Raw genomic sequence first — 22,910 nt, forward strand, 5'->3', positions numbered from 1 at the left:
TTTTGGATAATTTCAAGGTTGACTAAATTCTTCCATCTAATCCAGATTACCCCTAAAAATCCCATTGCTTCTACTTGGTGGGAGTATTGAAACCCAAGTTTCACAATTATTTCGTTAGCTTTACTTCCACTGACTCTTGGCTCCAACAAGCTTACAATCTCATGCTTGTGTTACAGGTTATATTCTTTGAAAATTCGAGAAAACTTTACATTTGCACATCCTTAACAGTTCCAAGTAAATACAGATAATTTGGAATTCATTATTAATGGAAAATAAAATAAAGATAAAATAAAAACTTCTCTCAATTACCCTCATACATCTTGCGGGCCTTATGGACTCTTACCCACTTCTTTGGAAACCTCATTTGCTAACCCTTGTTGAAATTGAGTCTGTAAGAGCTCAAATATGTGATTAATTGAATCAACTAATGGGGCTTTTGGGGAAAAGGCCTTAGAAAGGGCTACCCTTTTCCTTATTTATTTATTTTCTTGCCTTTTCGGTTACCCCCAAGTTTTCCCCCACCAACACGCAGGGAAGCATTTTTTATTCTGTGTCATTTCGTCCCTAATTTTCCATTTGCGAAAACCCCATATTTCCTGGGTGTATGTTCTCTTTAAACACCACCATGAAATGCTTCTTCGAGTCCAATATTCCTTCCGTCGGGAGCACCGACTCTTCCTATATGCCCTCTAAATCTGAACGGTGGCTATGGTGGACAAGAGAACCTAAGGCAGTCTCCGCGGAACCCTCTTTACCTGAATCATCTCCCTATTGCTCCCCAACAAAATCCATACTCATCGCGCGATCTTCAATATTCCAGCCCCTCTGCTCATCAATTCCAAGTTCCATCGGTCCGGGTGAACATTGTGGCCCTCTAAGATTTCCACTGTCATCTGCTAGGTTCAAGTCCTCCTCCTCGTAAACCCTAGGTGTTGTCTTGTTTGGGCCTTTCAATGCCCAGCTAGCCCTCTCTACTCTGGATCCACCACACCCTTCCGTCTTTTCTTTGTTAGGACCATTTCCCTCAATAGGCTGACTTGGCCTAATCCTCTTGTTGTCGGCCTTGCTGCAGTGGTCCCATGCTAAATCTGGCCTTTATGTGGTATAACCACTTCCTTTCCTTTGTCCAGAATCAAAGGACCAGTTCCTTTTTGACCTGCTTCCTTTTCCAGCCCAAATCTAGCAGTTACCCTGTTTCGGCCTATTCCATTATGAGACAGGCTGACCCCAGCAGTAGGATGCTGATGCAGGCCCATTTGTGACATAGCTCCTTCTTTACCTGCGCCCAAGAGCGAAGGGCCTGGGCGTCTTTGGCCCACATCAGCCTTGAAGTCAACCCTTTGTTCTGGAGTGTTTCTTTCTTCACCTAGGGTTTCCAAGGCCTGATATCATGAACTGCTCACCGTCCCACCCTGAACTTTACCGTCGTTATCCTTTCTAGTCTTTGTCGCGCGTCTTCCTTTCCTTTCAACTAACATCCAAGGACCCAAATTTCCATATTTTTTTAATGAATCATATGTATTCGAAGCCGCACCTTGCATCTATTCTCCTTCCCTCAAAGGGCTTCCCTCTGATTCTTTCTGCCAATTGCACCTTAGGGCAAATTTCTTTCATATGCCCATAATGGCAGCACGAAAAGCAAACGGTGGGCAGGTACTCCTATTCTATCTTCTGAAGTACTCCATTAACTAACACCTAAGAAATCAGTGCCCTATCAAGGTTCACATACACCACCATTCTGGCGAATCTTCCCCTGACCCCAGTGTCGGTGTTAAAATCTAGTTTCGCGACTTTCCCTATCAACCCTCCGATTTCCCATATGATTTTTTGATTATACATGTGTCCAAGCAACCCAGGAAGCTGAATCCACGCCGTGACCATGCTCGGGTAAGGTTGAGCAGGGTTGAAATTCATGGTTCATGGCTGAAGTGTTAGGTACTGCCCGTAGACAATCCAGGGGCCTTGACACAAGACCTTCTCGAAGTCCTCCGAATTCTTGAATTTAGCCAAAAATAACCATTCTCAACGTCCATTAGGCGAAACGATTGAGATGGTTTCCAAAGAGAATAAACTTCGTTCTGGAGCGCGGAATACTCAATATTTCTCCCTAGGAGCTTAATTACCACTGTGTGTGCCATGCCCTTGATAAGGATCTGAATCACACGCTTAGAGAAATTGATCGACGGATTTCCATCTATCATAGATCGTACAACGTCATCCTCCGAAAGCTCGAAATCTCCTCCCTCATGAAGATCATCCAATGTTGCTGTTTGCCTATTAGCTCGAATACCAGTTCCCACGAATCGATCCTTCCAAGAAAGAGGCTTTTCTGTAGTCAGTGTCGATTCCATAACAACATTCGACTCTTCCTCCGTCTCTCTTAAGCGTACTTTTTTTGTGAATCGATTTGCAACTTCTCCACCATCACTACATTCATGCTCCGTGGAATCCATCCACCGTTTGAAGTTCTCCAAATATTTTCAATCTGTTGCCGATAGAGAGAATTTCCTACGCTCTAAGATTTCAATGATGTGTATCATTGTTTTAATTCTATCGGTACTCTAAAAGATATATAAAATATAATCTTTTATAAAATAAATAACTATAAATAATTTTAAATTTATTAATCATATGTGTACAGTTTTTTTTTAATGTATGAATAAATCCAATTATTTAAACATTTTAGGCTGATACACTTTTTAGGCTACACATGTAATAAAATAACTGGTACACTTTTGTAATTCAATATATTCATACATTAAAAAATTTATACCTGCAATTAATAATATTAAAATTATTTATATTTATTTTATAAATATTTTATTTTTATACATCCTAAAAGGTAATAATAGAATTAAAATATTGATACACATATAATTTTTTAAAGAAAATTAATTTTAATATTTTTAAACTTTATATAATTTAGAAAAATTGTGTTGAATGAATTTGAACATATGTTTGTCTTGATTCAAAGTGACTCTGGACAACCATTTGTCCAGAATCATTCTGGACTTAACTTTTAAATGATTTTTTAATTAATTTTTTTGAAATTTATTTAGTATTTTTATAAATTTTAATATTGTTTTAAAATTTATAAAATAAAAATTATATATTTTAATTAAAAAACCTAAGCTTTGAAACAAATTAACTGAACAACCATTAACCATATGTCCAGGTCATTCCAAAAAAAATGAAATTTTTTTAAAAAAGTTTTGAATATGTTAGCACCGTTAACGGCCACGTTAGTGCTGTAACGGTCAACGTTAGTCACAGGGCCTATTTGGCCAATTTTGTTAGTTCAAGAGCTCAATTGGGTGCAAAAAGGTCGCAAGGGCTTAATTGATTTTTCAAAAAAGTTTGAGGGCTTTTTAAACCATTAAGCCTAAAATAAAAATGTATAAATAACATAAAAAATGTTTGATTGGTAAATTTAAGATTTTAATAACTTAGTTGGCATGGGCTCAAATCTCACTTTATGCGTAATTTTATTGGATTTTTTAAAATAAAAAGATTAACATACCATCAAATAATATAATTCATTTTAATTACGAAAGGATATTTCTATAATTTTTCTAACTAAGTTGGTGCTCGATTGACTAGTAATACCAACCCAATTAGGTGCTTAAATAATAGTATAGATAAGTATTTTTAATAAATATAATTTTAATATAAATATATATATTCTTACTTATAATTTAATAAAAATAAATTTAATTTAAATTTACATATAGTTTAATAATTTATTATATAATTTAATTTAATGTCCTTAATAATCATCTATAAATGTTAGGTGCAATGGTAAAACACATTGCAATATTGTATCCTTAAAGAGAGGCATTGGTTCAAATCTTAAAATGATATTGTTGGGAGAAGAAAAAGAAATACAAACAATCGAAGTGTATATATATATATATCCCTATCAATGCCCCCACGGGTAAATATTAGTTCAACTTTTCACTTTTCATTATAGAATACATTTACACCCGAGTTTGGGTAACAAAAGCATAGGATTGTGGTGGTTGTAAATAACTAGTGTTTGTTTAAGATTGTACCTTTTTCAAACATGCTAATCTTGATAACTTGTGAAGAGATTTATACAAAGTAAATATGTAGCTTACCTTACCAAATCCAACCCATCCATTAATATTGGGCAGCAGGGCTTGGTAGCCGTTTCTTTCTTTCACCAAAGCTCATGTTCCGCACCAAACTTGGAAGGCAGCACTGCGCAGACTCCGCTGCTTTCACGTCTTTCCTTGGGAGGTGTCTCCTGTATGGTGTCGCTTTACTACTTCCAGCAGCTGAGTTTCCATCATCATCACTATCCAAGCTCTCACGAAATAACTCGATTAGTTGCTTCTTTGTATCAGTTGGAGACTCCCCATGTGCATCCACCGCACCCTCCATCGAATGGTTGCTTTTCTGGTGGTTTGGACTGTTCCCCGAAGAAGAGGCGGAATCTGTATGAAAACAAGCATTACTCCAACTCAAAACCACTTACAAAAACCCTGCCGCCACTATGTTACTCGGACTGTGAGAGTCCAATGTGAGTGTCTGACACGAGCGTGTGTAGTTTTTTCATATATTTTGAGGATCATACTTCATATCCATATGCAATGTTTGATTCAACTATAGAGGGGAAACATAGTTAGGGGAGACTCTCACCACCATTGGCACTGAAGAAATCTTCAAAGTCAGATTCTAACGAAGGTTGTGAATCAAAAAAGCTCTCCTCTGTGTTACCTGGAGAGAAATTATAGGCACACTTAATTACACATGCTAAACATGACCCAATTTTACATAATGCATTTATGGAGCAAAATATCCACACCATCTTGAATCCTGCAAAGAAATTGCCATTGCATGCATGATTAATCATGCAGCACTGAATTAGGTTTTTGATTAATCATGCCATTACACTTTGCTTCATACATCAGCATATCTTGTAAAATGAGTAAACCTCAAATAGTTCATTATTCTAGGAACATGTGCCTGCAGGAGAATATTTGATATTCCAGTGATAACGTATACAATAAGAAAAAAAAGGGCCATTTGACTGAAAGATCACAGAACATACTATAGTTGCTGACAAAATTAGAGATGATTTACATAAGATAATCTTGTTTGAGTATTTACTTAAGAGCAAAGGGACAAGTAGGTGAGGACTTGGGATTCTCAACTTCATATCACTCCTCTATTTCTTGGTTAGCTGTTAGGACAGTAACTTTCAACTCTGAAAAAAGACACAAAAATAGGAAGATGCCATGAATAAACACTGTTTCCCTTGTTTGTAATGAGAAAAAACACCAAAATATCTAATTTGGCTAATGTGAGTGGTCCAAAGCCAAAGGGTTCTGAGCGAAATAGTAAAGGACTGTCCCGATCAATCAAGCAGATTGCAGTCAGTCCAATGACCCAAGAACAAATAGAGTTTCCAACTTTTATTTTATATATATCTGACAAATGAGATCAAACAAATGCAGTAATTTAAAACCTGAAGTGAGGGTAACCCATGATGATAAAGGAATGAAGAAAGGCAAGTTAGAAACATACCCATCTCTTGTAAACTAGTTTCTTGTTCCATAGATGAAGGCTGAAGCCTGGAATCGTATCCAACAATTGAGGGCTCCCTTCTAACATTGTTCTCCTTAATGGGTGATTGAATTCGGGCACTAAGATCAATGTCTGCAGGATCTTTATTCTTGTAAACTGTAACACAATTCCCCATGTCTTTTTTTTTTCTCTTCCTCTACTCAATCATGAGACAAAAGAGAGCACTTTAACTAAGCTGTTTCCTTCGATGCAAGGAAACAAGGAAATGGGTTTTAATATTAAGCTTTAAGCTTGAATTCATTCACTCAACCAAATTGTAAGGGGGGACTTGGGAGTTGATTGGTCTTGAGAGCAAAGTAATGGCACTTGCAGGCATGGGTCCATATTCAATGACCCCTTTATTTACTACTTTGCATACTGTTTATCTTTGTTTGATTGGTATCTTCTCTTTCTTGCTATACTTCTGGAAAAGCATTAAAAGTCTGCTCGGCTCCATTATATTCCTCTTTTCCATTTATTAAAATTTTCCTTTTCCCCATTCAAAATTTTCTCACCGTTCTCTTATTATTATTATTATTATTATTATTATTTTATTTTAACTTTGTATTCAACATTCAGTATATATACTGTATGTCAAAATAGAAGCGTAGAACACAAAAGCTAAAAAATTCGACACTTGCTTGCTTCATTTAAGTTTTAAACTCCACACTCGAAAGTTTTAGTGTTTTGAATTATTTAACATTGTTCTTTTTCTCTATCAAAGAAAAAAAAAATTCAAACCTAGTAGACTGGTTACAATTAATAATACAAATTCTAATACTATACAAACTTAGTGGTTTGTGGCATTAACAAAAAGAAAAGAGAAGAGAAGAGAAAAGCAAAAGCAAGTGTTAGCGTAATTAACTATTTGTGAGCTGACCTAATATTGGGCTACAATGATGAAGGCTGAGGTCCACCAGAAATTAATTGTTTGCGACTTTAGTTATGATGAAGAATCCGATGGTTTTCTTGCATGTCTTGTCTCTTTCGGGCGGTTGCATTTGTCCGTGCAAACATTAAATCCTTTCGTTTGACAAAATTCTACTGAAATGAAACATGCAACAAACTGCCAAATTCACAGACTAAGTATCCTACATGATATTCTTCACCATATTTTGTTTTTTTTCATGAGTTCCATTGGATAAAGATGTACTTATGGAACAGTTGTATTCATCCCGTTTATATTTCAGTTTATAAAAGAAATAATGGTAAATGAATTTCGATGATACAATAAAATCTAATGATTGTTAATATTTTGTATTGATGAAAATAATTCATCGAACATTGAGTGGGGGAATAACAAAAGTATCAAGTTCTATAAGGAATTTTTGCAGTAATTCTTTACAGAATAAACTTTGAAAATTAAAAGATGGAAGGGAATAAAAACTTTTTGTTTATGAGTTTGTGTTGTGTCTTGATTAGGGGCAAATTCAGGGGGCTGGTAGGGGCCCCGATCCCCCCTAAAATAGAAAATTTTCTATTTAGGGCCTTTAAAATTTTTAAAATTTTAAATTAGTAAAGGTAAAATTACACTTTGCCCCCCTAAAAATGATAAAATTTTAATTTAATCATTTAAAAATTATAAAAATATAAATTATTCAAATGGTGAAATTGTATTTTTACTATCATAAAAATTACAATTTAATTTCGCCCCCTAAAAAAATTTTCTAGCTTCGCCCCTGTTCTTAATGTATCTTTGCATTTTTAGTATGTAATGTAAATCAAAATTCCTTTCATTTAGAAGTTGAAACAAAATAACCAATGAGTATGGAAGTCCCATCGATTGTTTCGATATATGTATTTCTTACGGGAAATGAATGAAGAGAGGCTTCTTGGGTTGTTTGATTGCCTCTTGAACAACTTCTCCCTAGATAGAGAACTTGTTTTATGGCAAAGAGGTAACAATGAATGTGGACTACAACAAGTACATCTTCATAGAGTTGAAGTTTGAGAGGACAATTGATTTTCCTATTGAGTGGACACGCCATTCTACTAGGAAATGCTATTACCACCCGCATTTACAAGATGTCCTTGGGGGTTCATGCGAGCATAAAATGATAAACTGGAAGGGGATATTGGTGATCCCTCTTGAGATCACTTTCAAAAGTGTCTTCAAGATGGTTTTCAAAACAATAGGAATATGCCCTTATCGTCCTATGCTTCTCCTTTTTACATCAAGTATGGGATAGCCAAGTGTCTTCAGGGGGTGACCTCAGAGACTATCTACTATATTATTAAGTTTTTCCACCTACTGTATTAGCTTACTCGACGAAGTCTCTGCATCTGGTTACTATTTGGCGTATAGTTGGAAAAATAAGGATATATATGAGCAAGTAAAATGTTTGTCTTGGCTAAGTATATAATTATGTGTAATGCACCATTTGGAGAACTCTTAGTTTGGCGAGCTCTGTGATTTGGCGAACTCTTCTGTTAAGTATTCACCCAACCCAAATGTTTAGTATTTAAGTATGGTAATTTGGTTAGCTAAGTTGAGATTTAGTTAGAAAGGAACTAGACTACTGTTGATAATAATACTTAAATTATGTTAAGTGCACTTAATCACGGGAACCAAGAAACCTGAATTATCTAATTTTATGATAATATTTAAATTATTGTTAGTGGAATTATCTAATTTTCCATTAATCTTTGTCTCCAAGCTTAAGTATATAAGGATAGCAGTGGTCTTTCTAAATACTCTTATGTTTTCTTCTTGTTCCTTGATTTCCTCTAAAAAATATTTAAAAACCTAAGTTTAGAAAACCAGTTTGAAGTAAGGTTCACAGTATTCAGCTAACTTCTACGTTAGTACCAGCTCACTGGTAATTACTGATGCCCTAGGTTACCCTCTAAGTTATTTACATGTTTCTCGTTCTGCATGCATAGATGTTAGAATAACGTGTGAGGAAAGAAACTTTTTAATTCTGGATTGAGCGTTGTTGATTTTTGCATGCATGATCAGATTTGATCAATTAATGATCTGATATGATTAATTATCTTTATTTTAGCTTAAGAAGTTAATGAAGGTCCAAGTGATAAAGACAAAAAACCTACTTTATGGATTTGTGCTACAATTTCTGGTAAGTTCCTTTTTATTTCCATGTGTTGTACTTTTCTTTATTTTATAATTCATGTAAGGTAAGTATTCCTCATTTGTAATGGATGACAGATGTTGTATGGTGTAGTGTGGATAATGGTTATCCAAAGTCTTTAGTTTAAGTTTAATTTGTTTGTGATATAAAGTAAGCATCATTCTTCATACTTAAGCCACTACCATCTGCTTCTGATATGTATGATATGATATGAATTGATATGAGGTGATGGAGATGAGGAGATCTGTTTGTGTAGCCTTTGGTAGGCTGACCGCCTTCAGATGTACTAATGTTCAGAGTGTTAATATTACAACTAGAAGATATGAATTAAGATTGTGTTTGCAAGTTTATGGGTCAGATTGTAATATAGTTTGTTTACAACAAAACACTTGGTAAGTATTCCAATGATTGTACCTTAGGAATTTTAGTTTGGGAAAACTGCTATTAAGTTAATTACCGAAAGTAACAACTAATCTAATCAATCTATGAATTAGTAGTGTTAATTTGGAAGTGAAATGATAATAATAATGACCAAATAAATTGAATTAAATCTAAATCTACTCCTAAGTTCATGTACCAGTTTCTCCTATGCCTTGTTTCGACTATGCGAGTTCCTTTAGCCTAGATCTAATTGTTTTACTTGATCAACTATTGATGTAGAGTTCTAAATAGTTTGTTACTAATTAACCTAGCAGGGCTTCTCAGTCTTCTACTAACCTCACTAGTCGGTAAGAACTACTCACTTCTTGATGACACAGTTAAGATCGGGGTAGAGTAAGGTTTTCACAGATAGAAAATACCAATTTCGGGTTAATTAATTCCTATATGACTTCCTATGGTCGTCATGCCTAGGGTTTAAGTTCTTCCTTCCCTAATCACTGATCTGTTAATTGATGCTTGGTAGGCAATACCGATTTCGGGTTAATTCCTACACAGATAACTTTTTAGGGTCGTCAATCCTAGGGTCTAATTGCACTCAACTAGATCCAACCAATCCAAATCAAACTCTACTGTCAATCAATTGATTAAATTAAAATAGTCAAAACATGCGAACTATGTATAAAGCATAAAATGATTCTAATCTTTAGACAAACATTCAATTAATAATGTTAAAGAGAGAAATATAAAGAATAGAATAAAGAAAAGAGATGCTCGTGGATTTATCAATGAAAGCGTGGCTCCTAAACAATCTTCGCTTGCGAAAGTTTCACTTTGGAATAGGATCTTTCAATTACAGGAACATAAAATAAACTAAGTAAAAAATAAGAACGAAATAAAAACTTAAGAATCAATCCTTTCAAATTATGTGTTTAAACTGATTATAATAACCTTTATATAGGCTAAAATTGGAATATGTGCCTAAACTATCATTGAAGTACTTAAAGTTCAACTAGGAAAAAGACTCCTAATTGGCCTACAAAACATATCTTTCATGTACAGGGACATTTGGATCACGTAGAAGCCGTCTGGAAACACATCTGTGAACTCACGTACTATAAGCACTGTCTCAATTTTCACTTCAGACTCTTTGGTGTTCAACACAAATGCTAGGTAGGACTCATACCCTTTTTTCAAATATTTCTCGGCAGTCAAAGCCGAGATCAGTACTGATGAGTTATCCGGTTCACCTGATTCAACTTGAATAATATCCCTATTCTCACATTTCATTTCAATGAACTTACTACCACAATTCACTATCATATCATGAGCAGTTAACCAATCCACGACAAGAATTAGGTCAAATTTATCAAACGGTAATAGCATGAGGTTAGCCGGAAAACAATAACCTCTAACCATCAAAAGGCAATTTCTACACACTTTATCAATTATCACATGCCTGCCTAATGGGTTTGACACTTTTATCACAAATTCGGTGGACTCAATAGACATATTCATACTGGGTACTAATTTCATGCATACATAGGAATGAGTAGACCCTGGATCAATTAAGGCAATAACAGAGATATCGTGAAAAGAAAAAGTACCCGTAATCACATCTGGTGAAGATGCCTTTTTGCGAGCGCGAATGGCATAAGTCCTTGCAGGCACACGACCTTCGAACCTCACAGCTGAATCTCTAGGGGCATCTCTACTGCTAGCCCCACTACTCGGGTTCTTCTGTGGTCTACCCCTATTATAAGTACTATTCGTCCTCACGTCTTGTTTTTTCTTTTTCTCATCTAATTATCCTACAAGGTCATAAAACACTCTAAAAATTCTTATTTTATTACTTTTAACAAAAACATACTAAAATGGAAAATACACTAAAACAATACATAACAACTAGAAAATAAGGTCACGAAATGTTAAAAAGGATTTAATTTGCCACAACAAATTGTAATTTTAAACCAACTGACGACTGCACCTTTTATTACTCCATAGCATGTGACGATTGCACCTCTGACTTGTAATCTGGGCATGGATTATGAAACCGACATTGACATTACAAAGAGTGGTCAACTCATTGGCTTTCTTCAAGATGGCTAACTTCTTTTTTTGAGACTAGATCTTCTAGCACTTCATTACCAATTGAAGAAAGAAGGTAAAGCTTGCTTCCATTGCAAATGACCACGGTGGAAGAGCTAGTATCAAGAAAATGAGGTTTGGACTATAGAAGAAAGTTACTGAGCTTACCAATCTTCGGAGAATCAAGGTCAATTTTATCATCTATAGCAACTTCATAATAGGTTGGCGATGTGCTCATCACACGCAATGGTGCAACGACTACTCTAATACTTGTGTGAAACCATGAATGAAAAAAGTGAAACTTGCATGATTATCAATATAAGTTTTAGAAGAATTGGTTTAAAAAAAAAGAAGTTCGAGTTATTGAAGAAAATCTTCAAGATGGTGTTATCATTTATAGCCTGGAAAATAATGAGCCAATGGTGTGGCCATCGCCCGATGAGGTACAATGACTACATGAATTTTCACTGAAAATCCATGCTTTTGACTTTCATGGTTTTTGTTTGGGGACATATCCTTCTTCCCTTTACACTCTCTATATATTTGATAAGGGTTAAAGAAGTGAGTTTAGGTTGCTTTAATGAATTTTCCAATGAATCGTTTATATATTGAGGGAGATAAGACAAGGGATTTAATGTCTAAGCTGGAAAACTAAGTATTTCACGGCTAGCTTGAAGATTTTTTAAATTAATTCAGCAATTATAGGTTAAAAATTCCATTTGTCCAGATTCTGTAGATTATGGTAGGATTTGTCACTATTATTCAATGTTTTTTATGATAACATTTCTTTATATGTACTAGTTTACAAGGCTATATTTTGCTTCGAATAATTTGAATTTTGTGGTTGATGGTAAAAAATTACAGTAGACTCAAGAGTAATGCATAATGTTTTCATTCAAATAGGATGAATTTTAGAATTCAAGATTTAATTTGATTAGTTCAAGCAACTAAGGTTAAAAATTTTTAAAAAAAATCAAAATGATTCTGAATAAACATGTTATTTGGTTTTAGTTCAATTTTTGTAGAATTTAACTTGCTTTCATTTTGGTATTAATGAAAGAAATTATTTTGATTTTTGATGCATAAAATCATAATAACTTTTAAAGGACAACATTTATATTAAAGGACAACATTTAACAAGTATAAAATTCAAATCTCACCACTTTTTCCTTTGCTAGTTTATGGCATTGTTGTACAAAAAAAAAAGGCCGAGCATTGCAGAAATCCACTTTCTTAAGAAAGTTGGTGAGCCATTTGAGTTAAGGTGTATATTCGTTAAATTACAATTTGCAAACATGGTAGTTGTCACATCCCAAAAATTGGGTTAGTAGAATTGGGTTGGTGAACTGAGAGTTGTCACGCCCTCGACTTTTAGGGTTATCTTTGTACTATTAAAAAAATAAGTTTTTGATCTGATGGTTCAGTGATAGTGAAATTTCCCATGAAACCCAAGTTCAAATCCCCTTCATCACATCATTTTTATTATTTTGAAAAGTTTGCTTCAAACCTTAAAAAGTGTCATGCCTTGTCGTAAAAACAAATGTTGTAAAATTATTTCAAGGATAAGCTATTGGTTTAATGGTTAAGAATGAATAAGGATATAGTGTAATTGACTTATAGACTGGAGTTCAAATGCTTTCCCTAGCAATCCATCAAAAAACACAAACAATTGGATAAGCAAACTAAAACTAAAACTAAAGTTGAAAGTTTACTAATAATGAAAAACCTAATTTAAAAAGTAAACTAAAATGAAGAGAAATAGTCTCTTTTAATGTCCAGAGCATTTCTATTTATAGAGTTCTTATTTAAATGACCATATTAGGCTTAATACAAATGACTAAACATGTTCAATTTAATTTGTGCAGACAGAAACACCCTTAGTGAATTAATTGGCCTCGTCGCAGCGGTGTTGTGACATCTTCAAGTTCATGTCACTACATTGTGGGAAAGATACTCATTTCCTCGTCTAGGTTGGGTGTCGTGACATCCCATGGCTAGTGTCGAGACATCACATGACTGGTGTCATGACATTGGTGGTAGACTGCTTCATTGGAGGGTTTGGAGTAGGTGTTGCAGCAACAAAGCTTGGTGTCACGACATCGGAGGCGTTCCACCGACTCGTTGGCCTAGATTAATGTCCTACACACTTATTCAATACGATAGTCTTCCCTTATACCCGAATTATCCTACAAGGTCATAAAGCACTCCAAAAATTCTTATTTTATTAGTTTTAACAAAAACCATGCTAAAATAGAAAATACACTAAAACAATACATAACGGCTAGAAAATAAGGTCACGAAATGTTAAAAAGGATTTAATTTGCCACAAAAAATTGTAATTTTAAACCAACTGATGACTGCACCTTTTATTACTCCATAGCATGTGACGGTTGCACCTCTGACTTGTAATCTGGGCATGGATTATGAAACCAACATTGACACTGTAAAGAGTGGTCAACTCATTGGCTTTCTTCAAGATGCCTAACTTCTTTTTTTGAGACTAGATCTTCTAGCACTTCATTACCAATCGAAGAAAGAAGGTAAAGTTTACTTCCATGGCAAATGATAGTGGTGGAAGAGCTAGTCTCAAGAAAATGAGGTTTGGACTATGGAAGAAAGTTAGTGAGCTTACCAATCTTCGTAGAATCAAGGTCGATTTTATCATCTATAGTAGCTTCACAATGAGTTGGCGATGTGCTCATCACACGCAATGGTGCAACGAATACTCTAATACTTGTGTGACACCATGAATGAATAAGGTGAAACTTGCATCGATTATTAATGGAAGTTTTACAAGAATCGAGCTAAAAAAGAGGTTTGAGTTATTGAAAAAAAATCAGAGAGTTGAGCATTCAATGAAGTTTTAAAGATGGTGTTATCGTGTATAGCCTGGAAAACAATGAGCCTGTAACGCCCCGTACCCGAGACCGTTGCTGGAGTCGAACACGAGGTATTTACGGACTTATTTTATTTACTTACACAGTTCATTTTTAAATTTCCAGACATGCTGGTTAACTGCATCACAGTCACTTTAAAAATCATATCTCGAGTTCCGAAGCTCGAAAACCAATTCTGTAAATTTTTCCTAAAACTAGACTCATAATTCTATCTACAAATGTTTTTCTAGGATTTTTGGTTGGGCCAATTAGTACATTTTATTAGTTAAAGTCTCCCCTGTTTCAGGGTTCGACTACTCTGACCTTCATGCATTACCACTTAGATATCTCCCTGTACAGGGCTTCAATAGTTATTCCGTTTATTTCTAATGAAACTAGACTCGAAGAGAAATCAGTACATAAAGGGCATGACTTCTACTTATCTCTGGTTAATTTATAGTGAATTTCCAAAGTCAGATCAGGGGATCCAGAAATTGCTCTAGCCCTGTTTCACGAAAACTTAAACATATCTTAAATTACGACTCATATGATCGTTTCATTTCATCCATATGAAAATAGACTCATCAAGGTTCGATTAAATAATTTATTCACTATTCAATTCTATTCCTACTATTTTTAGTGATTTTTCAAATTCACATCACTGCTGCTGTCGGCATCTGTTTTTAAGGTAGACTTTACCTATTTCATAATTTCCACGATTCAACTAGCCCTTTAACATACATAGCACAAAAATATGATCGTGATTAACCATTCCAATGGCTAATCATTGCCAAGCATTTCCACACCTTTCAATAACCATATATATACAAAATGATTATAACTCTATGCTCAAAATATATAAGCCATTTTCGCATGGCTATCCAAATATATACAATACCAAAGTACTTGACTAACAACAAAAGGGCAGCCCTATACATGCCATTATCAGAGTTCAACTAAAAGAGTACCAAAAGGGCTTTGATAGTGTGGGCGACTTCGACTTTGACACTCTCGAGTCCGATGGTGACGAACCAAAATCTATAAAGCAGAGAATCAAAGAAACGGAATAAGCATTTAATGCTTAGTAAGTTTTGAGCAATGAAATTAGGCACAAGCAAGTATAGCATTCATATGACTAAACGGATAATTTCATATACACATATTCTCAAAATCATACCTACTTCACATTTCCAACCCTTATATTCATACATAAGGGATCAACTTAACCAAAGGGAAGCTTATTAATCGATGAGCGAATACTATTTAAAAGGAATCAACTATTCTAATGCATATACGAAACATACCTCATCGTTGGGATTTTACGAGCGTATTAATTGAAATTATTACAGCAAGATCGCTCACTTCCAAACCCAAGTATCTTGAGATTTAGCGGATATAACAACTCGCACAAATGCCTTCGGGTCTTAGCCCGGATATAGTCACTAGCATAAATGCCTTCGGGGCTTAGCCCGGATATCATTCGAATAACCATGCACATATATCAATAAATCATGACACATCCATATTTCATTTTCATTACTAAAGCTCAAACACAAGACACTTATCACACTTACCAATTTCGGCTCAATAGCCACATACAAAGAGCATGATTTTGATTGGCTTTATAACATGATCTCTATACACATTCGGCTACCCGTCATAGGCATAAACTAATCACCTCAATATATAATTCAAGTAGAATCATTATATCACCGTTTATTTGTTATGCTTGTACGTCATGACTTAATCAAATCATAAACTAAGTTTCATTACTCGACGACTTACCTCGGATGTTGTCGAATGATTTCAACGGCTATTCGATCACTTTTTCCTTTCCCTTATCCAACTTTGATCCTCCAAGCTCTTGAGCTTAAGTTCAACAAATTTTAACTAGTCATTAATCGACTATTCATGTAATATCCCGAATTAGGGCCTAATCGGAATAGTGGTTTCGCGACCACAAATCCGAGATAGAAATAATTATTTTATAATTATTTTAATGATTATGATATGATTGCATGATTGTGTGAAAATTTCGTGATGAAATTCTATGCCTAAAGTGCTTAAATTGAAAGAAGGGACTAAATCGAATAAGTTGCAAAACTTGCATTCTAGAAATTTTTAGTTTGAAATTGTTTTGGAATATTAATGAGGAGGTCTTAAATAGAAATTTGACCAATTTTAAGTTCATGGACAAAATTAGGACATGGAAGGAATTTTTGGAAAGTTTAGTAGTAAGGGTATTTTGGTCATTTAGTTATTAAAATGAATTAAAAACAAAATTAAAAGCCAATTTTTGTCCATCTTCTTCATTAGGCCGAAATTTCAAGGGTTCTCCATAGCTAGGGTTTGTTTCAAGCTTCCAAGCTCCATAGTAAGTGATTCCAAGCCCCGTTTTTAATGTTCTTTACGTTTTTGGAATCCTAGTAGCTCGATTAAGCTTATGTTAGCAATAATTCAACCTAGGGTTTGTATTTGGAAAAATACCCATAGGTGAAATTTGTGTATTTTGATGTTTTATGATAGAATATGGGGTTTTAAATTATGTTAGACAACTTGTACTACTCGATTTTAAGCAAAAACGAGTAAAAGGGCTTAATCGGTAAAAATACCTAATAGTCACAAGTACATGCTAGAGTGAGAATTTGATGTTGCCATAGAAGAGAAAAGTGATCAGCATGTTGTAAAATATAAGAATAAGGAATAAAGTTTAATCCCGAGCCTAGGGGCAAAAATGTAAATATGCAAAAGTGCAAAATTGTAATTTTGCCAAAATTTGAGTTAAGGATTAATTTGATAATGTGAGTATTAAATGAGCTAAATGTGTTATTTTAGATCAAGAAAGACGTGGAATCGACCTCAATCGAGGAAAAGAAAAGATTGTGGACTAAATTGCAAAATCTTTGTATTTTGGTACCAAGGTAAGTTCATGTGTAAATAATGTAGCATAATTGTTATTTTTAAGTTATTGATATTAATTATGTGTTATGCTGAATTTCATTATGAAATGTATGCTTTGTGGTTAATTTCAAATAATATGTAAATTATGTGAGCTACTTGTTAAATATAATTATTACCGAGTATTGATTTCGGCATTCTACGGAAGACGGCAAGGATAAGTGTTCGAGAAAAATACCGTTTGAACCTTAGGAATAGATTAGGATACAAGTGACATGTCACTAGGATGGTTGAGCATCCGAACTCGTTGAGTTGAGTCCGTGTTCACTTATGGATGCGAATGTCCGAACTCGTTGAGTTGAGTCCGAGTTCGTGAGATGTAACTAGGCATCCGAACTCGTTGAGTTGAGTCCGAGTTCACTTATGGATGTGAACGCCCGAGCTCGTTGAGTTGAGTCCGAGTTCGCTTATGGGCGGGTTACATGATTGCTTGATTGAATATGTGGCACTTATATGCAAATTATCCATGTATCCGAATTATATTCGATGTGTTCAACGGTAAAGTTTTACTCAAATGGAGGAATACTCGAGATGAAAAGAGACGTATTGGTAAGTGATGAGAAATGGATATTTTGGACAGGTATGTATTTAACCCTCGGGTTGAGTGTTGATTACAACCACGATAAGGTAATAAGATGATGAAAATGATTAAAAATGTGATAAGTGTGTTGATGATATATGCTAATGTTGATTAGTTTGATTGTTTGTTATGTTATTTATTATTTACATATGAACTTACTAAGCATTTATGCTTACTCCCTCCTTATTACTCATTGTAGTTTTGGACAAGCCAGTTCAGGAGTCGGGATAGGTCGAAGGCTCAGTCACACTATCAGGAAGATTTTTGGTAAATGGCTTGTAAATTTAAGTATAACATGTATACCAATATACTTATTTTGTGTAAATGATTTTATGATATGGTGATAGAATGGTTGAGAAAATATTTGATAATGATAAATTATGAAAATGGTAAGTTTAGATTATGTTTGATGTTAAGGAAAATTATTAAGATACTTAGTGCATAAAAACTCATAAGAGGGATGAAATTTGCCATAAACAGAATACTGCAGCAACATTGACGTGAGTTTGAAAATTTACTAAAAATCATAGCAATTGAATTTGGTGATGGAATACATATAAAATTGAATCTTATTATGTCTAGTTTCACATGAAACAAATGAAACAGGTAAAGGAATTATATGTTAGAAGATATTTGAATTTTAGTGAAACAGGTTCATAGCAGTTTCTGAATCCCCTGTTCCTACTTTAGAAATTCACCATAAATTGTAAAGATATAATTATGTAGTGTATTTTATATCCTCAGAATCCTTATTGAGTCTAGTTTTAGGAGAAACAAACCTCATAGTCATATGAATTTTTTACAGAGAGAAATGTGGTTCGTAGTAAACAGAGGTCAGACCAGCCAAGTCCTGAAACAGGGGTAACTTTAACTAATAAACTGTACTAATTGGCACAACCAAAAATTTTATAAAAAAATTATTAGATAGGTATATGAGTCTAGATTCAGGGAAAATTTACGGATCTTGATTTTGAGTTTCGTAACTAGAGATATGATTTTTCTTGTGACTGTGATGCAAGTAGCTTAAAAGCTGTGAATGTAGAAACAAATAATCCAAAGTTCTAAAAATGTTAAACTAAGCTTAGTAACACCTCATACTCGACTCCGGTGACAGTCTCGGGCGTGGGGGCGTTACAATTCAAGCATTACTTTCAGAATATAATACATATGGATTCGACTTTCACACATATAGTTTATAGTAAGCTTTATAAAAATCAATAATTAATTCATTAGCAAATTTTCATTAATGTTTACAATATAATTACAATTTCCTTATAAGCTGACTTCCTGAACAACAGTCACTAAATTTTTTATAACTGGAGATACAAAACTCCAAATCAATTGCCGTAAATTTTTCTTGATAGAAGACTCATTTATCTATTATCCATAAAATTTTCAAAATTTTTAGTTTAGCCCAACAATACCAGATTTTTCTTAAAGCTCACCTTGTTTCACTGTTTGACTAAATTGACTACTCTTCACTACGAATCAAATTTCTCATTGTACAGAATTCAAAATATGTTCTCGTTTATTTCATTTGAAACTAGACTCATTAAGGAGTCTAAGCATATAAATTTTATCTTAGGGCCATTTTTGTACAATTTATACTGATTTTATAAAAACAGAACAGGGAATCTAGTAGTCATTTTGCCTCAGCCCTACAATACTTCAAATATCTCAAGATTGGTAACTCTTTTGTTTTTATGGTTTCTTTTCTAAGAAACTAGACTCTTCAAGATTTAATGACATAATTCATTCAGCCTCTAACTCAACTCCTACAATTTATGGCGATTTTCCAAAATCACCTTAATAGCTAGCTTAGCAAACCTTAATTTAACATATAATTGTTCATAACATAATTAAAGCATCCTCTCCATTCCTTCAATTCAAAGCACATACATTGCCCAATAATATCCAAAATCATATCCTCTCCATCTAACTACCAATTTTTTTTTCGTCCAAATAACATGAACAACAACCATATTTCCGAATGCTCAAGACACCCTACCATTTCAAGTTTGGTCATGGGTTAAGCAAAGAGCTTAATGACTAACTCAAAAAAAAATGCTAGAAATCCAAGAATCATCCTTGAACTTACCTTGATTTAGCTAACCACCATAGCTGAATTTTTCCAAGCTTTTCTCTTCTAGTCACGACAATGAGGAGCAAAGATGACAACTTTGGTTTCTCCTCCCATTACCACATGTTTTATTATTCTTAATTCCTTATTTTATTTTGTAAACTAATAATGCTAATAGAAAATACATATTATCATTCATGACCCATACCATGGCGGCCACTAGCTATTATAAATGGAAATTTGACATGCAAACCCCTCATTTATATAACATGCATTAATAGGTCCTTATAGATTAACCTATCACCTTTTAAAAGTGCCACACATAAGTCCTATTAATTAAATTCACATGCAATCGACTAAATCAAGCTTAAAACTTTCACACATTCATATTCACATATTTTAGACAATAAATATCATATTCAAATACTTGGTGACTTCGGTTTAGCGGTCCGAAACCACTTTCCGACTAGGGTCAATTTAGGGCTGTCACAACTCTCCCCACTTAAGAAATTTTTGTCCCGAAAATCTTACGGTAAATAGGTTTGGGTATCGTTCTTTCATAGAGTTCTCGGTTTCCCAAGTATCTTCTTCGATCCCGTGTTTGAGCCATAACACCTTTACTAACGGAACCCTTTTGTTTCGCAACTCTTTCACTTCACGAGCTAGGATACGAATCAGTTCTTCTTCATAACTCATATCAGCTTGAATTTCAACCTCGGAGGGATTTATTATGTGCGAAGGGTCGGATCTGTAACGTCGAAGCATCGAAACATGAAAAACGTTGTGAATCTTCTCGAGGTCAGGGGGTAAAATCAATCTATATGCCACTGGGCCAACTCGTTCGGATATTTCATACGGCCCTATGAACCTCGGACTCAGTTTGCCCTTACGGCCAAATCTGAGTATCTTTTTCCAAGGCGAAACTTTAAGAAACACTTTATCTCCCACCTGATACTCAATGTCTTTTCGTTTCAAATCTGCGTCGACTTCGACGATCCGATCTCGCCTTCGGACTTTCACGAATTATTTTTACTTTCGCTCGGCATCTTTAATCAAATCAACTCCGAAAATTTTACTTTCACCGAGCTCGGTCCAAAACAATGGTGTATGGCATTTACGATCGTACAAAGCCTCGTAAGGTGCCATCTTAATACTTGATTGAAAACTATTGTTGTAAGCGAATTCGATCAAAGGTAAATACCGTTCCCATGAACCACTAAACTCAAGGATGCAACATCTCAACATATCCTCGAGTATCTGAATTATCCGCTCGGATTAACCATTGGTTTGGGGATGAAAAGCGGTGCTAAAATGCAACTTGGTACCCAAAGCTTCTTGCAATTTCTTCCAAAATCGCGAGGTGAATCTCGGATCTCTATCCGACACAATAGAAATGGGTACCCCGTGTAATCTCACAATCTGAGAAACATACAATTCAGCTAGTTTATCCAATGAATATCCGTACGTACGGGAATAAAATGAGCCGACTTAGTCAGTCTATCAACAACAACCCAAATTGCATCTTTCTTACTCGCCGACAATGGTAACCCAGATACAAAGTCCATCGTGATTCGTTCCCATTTCCATTCAGGTATCATGATCGGCTGAAGTAAACTTGTAGGCACTTGATGTTCCGCTTTCACTTGTTGGCATATTAAACACTTCGAAACGAAATCGAAAATGTCTCGTTTCATACCATGCCACCAAAACTGACGTCTCAGATCGTTGTACATTTTCGTACTCCCCGGGTGACTTGATATTCGGCTACAATGAGCTTCGTTCAGAATCATCGAAATAAGTTCCGAATTTCTTGGAACACACAAACGACTTCTGAACCTCAAACAATTGTCATCATCAATTTGAAACTCTGATTCCATATTCGAAACACATTCAGCCCGTTTTGCAACTAATTCATCATCGACTTTATGAGCTTCACGAATTTGATGAATCAACGATGGTCTAGCCTTTAATTCCGCTACTAACACATTGTCGGATAGAACAGACAAGTGTACATTCATCGCTCGTAAAGAAAATAGTGATTTATGACTTAAAGCATCCGCAACCACATTAGCCTTTCCCGGGTGATAGTCAATGACAAGCTCATAATCTTTTAACAACTCGAGCCAACGTCTTTGTCACAGATTCAAGTCTCTTTGAGTCATCAAATATTTGAGACTTTTATGATCCGAATATACATGGCACTTCTCACCAAATAAGTAATGTCGCCATATTTTCAAAGCGAATACGATGGCAGCTAGTTCGAGATCATGGGCTGGATAATTTTTCTCATGTGGCTTCAATTGTCTCGACGCATAAGCTACAACTCGACCTTCTTGCATCAATACACAATCCAGCCCAAGTAAGGATACGTCCTTTGTAAATGACAAACTCTTTGCTCGATTCAAATTTGCACTAGCATCGAGCTTCGATCAAGTAAGTTTTTAGTTGATCGAAACTTTTCGACATTTTTCGACCATTCGAACTTAACATCTTTTCAAGTAGCTTCGTCATTGGTGTGGCTATCATCGAGAAACCCTTTACAAACCGTCTGTAGTAACCGGCAAGTCCCAAAAAGCTCCGAACCTCAGTAATATTTCTCGGGGGCTTCCAGTAAAGTATGGCTGAAATTTTGCTCGGATCAACTCGAATACCCGATGCGGATACCACATGACCTAAGAAGCTCACCTCTCTTAACCAGAACTCACACTTACTGAACTTAGCATATAACTGCTTATCTCGTAAAATCTGCAACACTAATCTCAGGTGCTCAGCATGCTCGGTTTCATCTCTTGAATAAACCAAGATGTCATCAATAAACACAACTACAAACCGGTCCAAATACTGTCTGAAGACCCGATTCATCAGATCCATAAATACCGCAGGGGCATTAGTGAGCCCAAATGGCATCACTAAGAACTCGTAGTGACCGTATCTCGATTCGAAAATTTGTTTTGGGTATATCCGAATCTCGAATTCATGAATCGATAATAACCCGATCTCAAATCTATCTTTGAAAACACCGAGGCTCCCTTTAGTTGATCAAACAAATCGTCAATGCGCGGTATCGGATATTTATTCTTTATTGTCACCTTATTCGGTGACGATAGTCGATGCACAACCTCATGGTTCCGTCCTTCTTTTCACAAACAATACTGGTGAACCCCAAGGTGAGAAACTTGGTCGAACGAAACCTCTATCCATCAACTCTTGCAACTGAGCTTTCAATTCCTTTAATTCCGTTGGTGCCATATGATATGGAGCTATCGAAATCG

At 35.0% G+C, this 22,910-nt stretch overlaps 1 protein-coding gene across 1 annotated transcript; it reads right to left on the reverse strand.

Moving 5' to 3' along the window:
- Positions 1–3,941: 3,941 nt before the first annotated feature.
- Positions 3,942–6,033, reverse strand: LOC108466591 (uncharacterized protein At3g27210-like). The gene is made up of 3 exons (XM_017766974.2): positions 5,551–6,033; positions 4,663–4,740; positions 3,942–4,457 (listed from the first exon to the last, which is right to left on the reverse strand). The coding sequence occupies exons 1-3, from the start codon at positions 5,723–5,725 to the stop codon at positions 4,141–4,143; spliced, it is 570 nt and encodes a 189-aa protein (XP_017622463.1). The 5' UTR covers positions 5,726–6,033; the 3' UTR covers positions 3,942–4,140.
- Positions 6,034–22,910: the final 16,877 nt, after the last annotated feature.

Source organism: Gossypium arboreum, chromosome 2 (genome assembly GCF_025698485.1).
Source record: "Gossypium arboreum isolate Shixiya-1 chromosome 2, ASM2569848v2, whole genome shotgun sequence".
NCBI lineage: Eukaryota > Viridiplantae > Streptophyta > Magnoliopsida > Malvales > Malvaceae > Gossypium > Gossypium arboreum.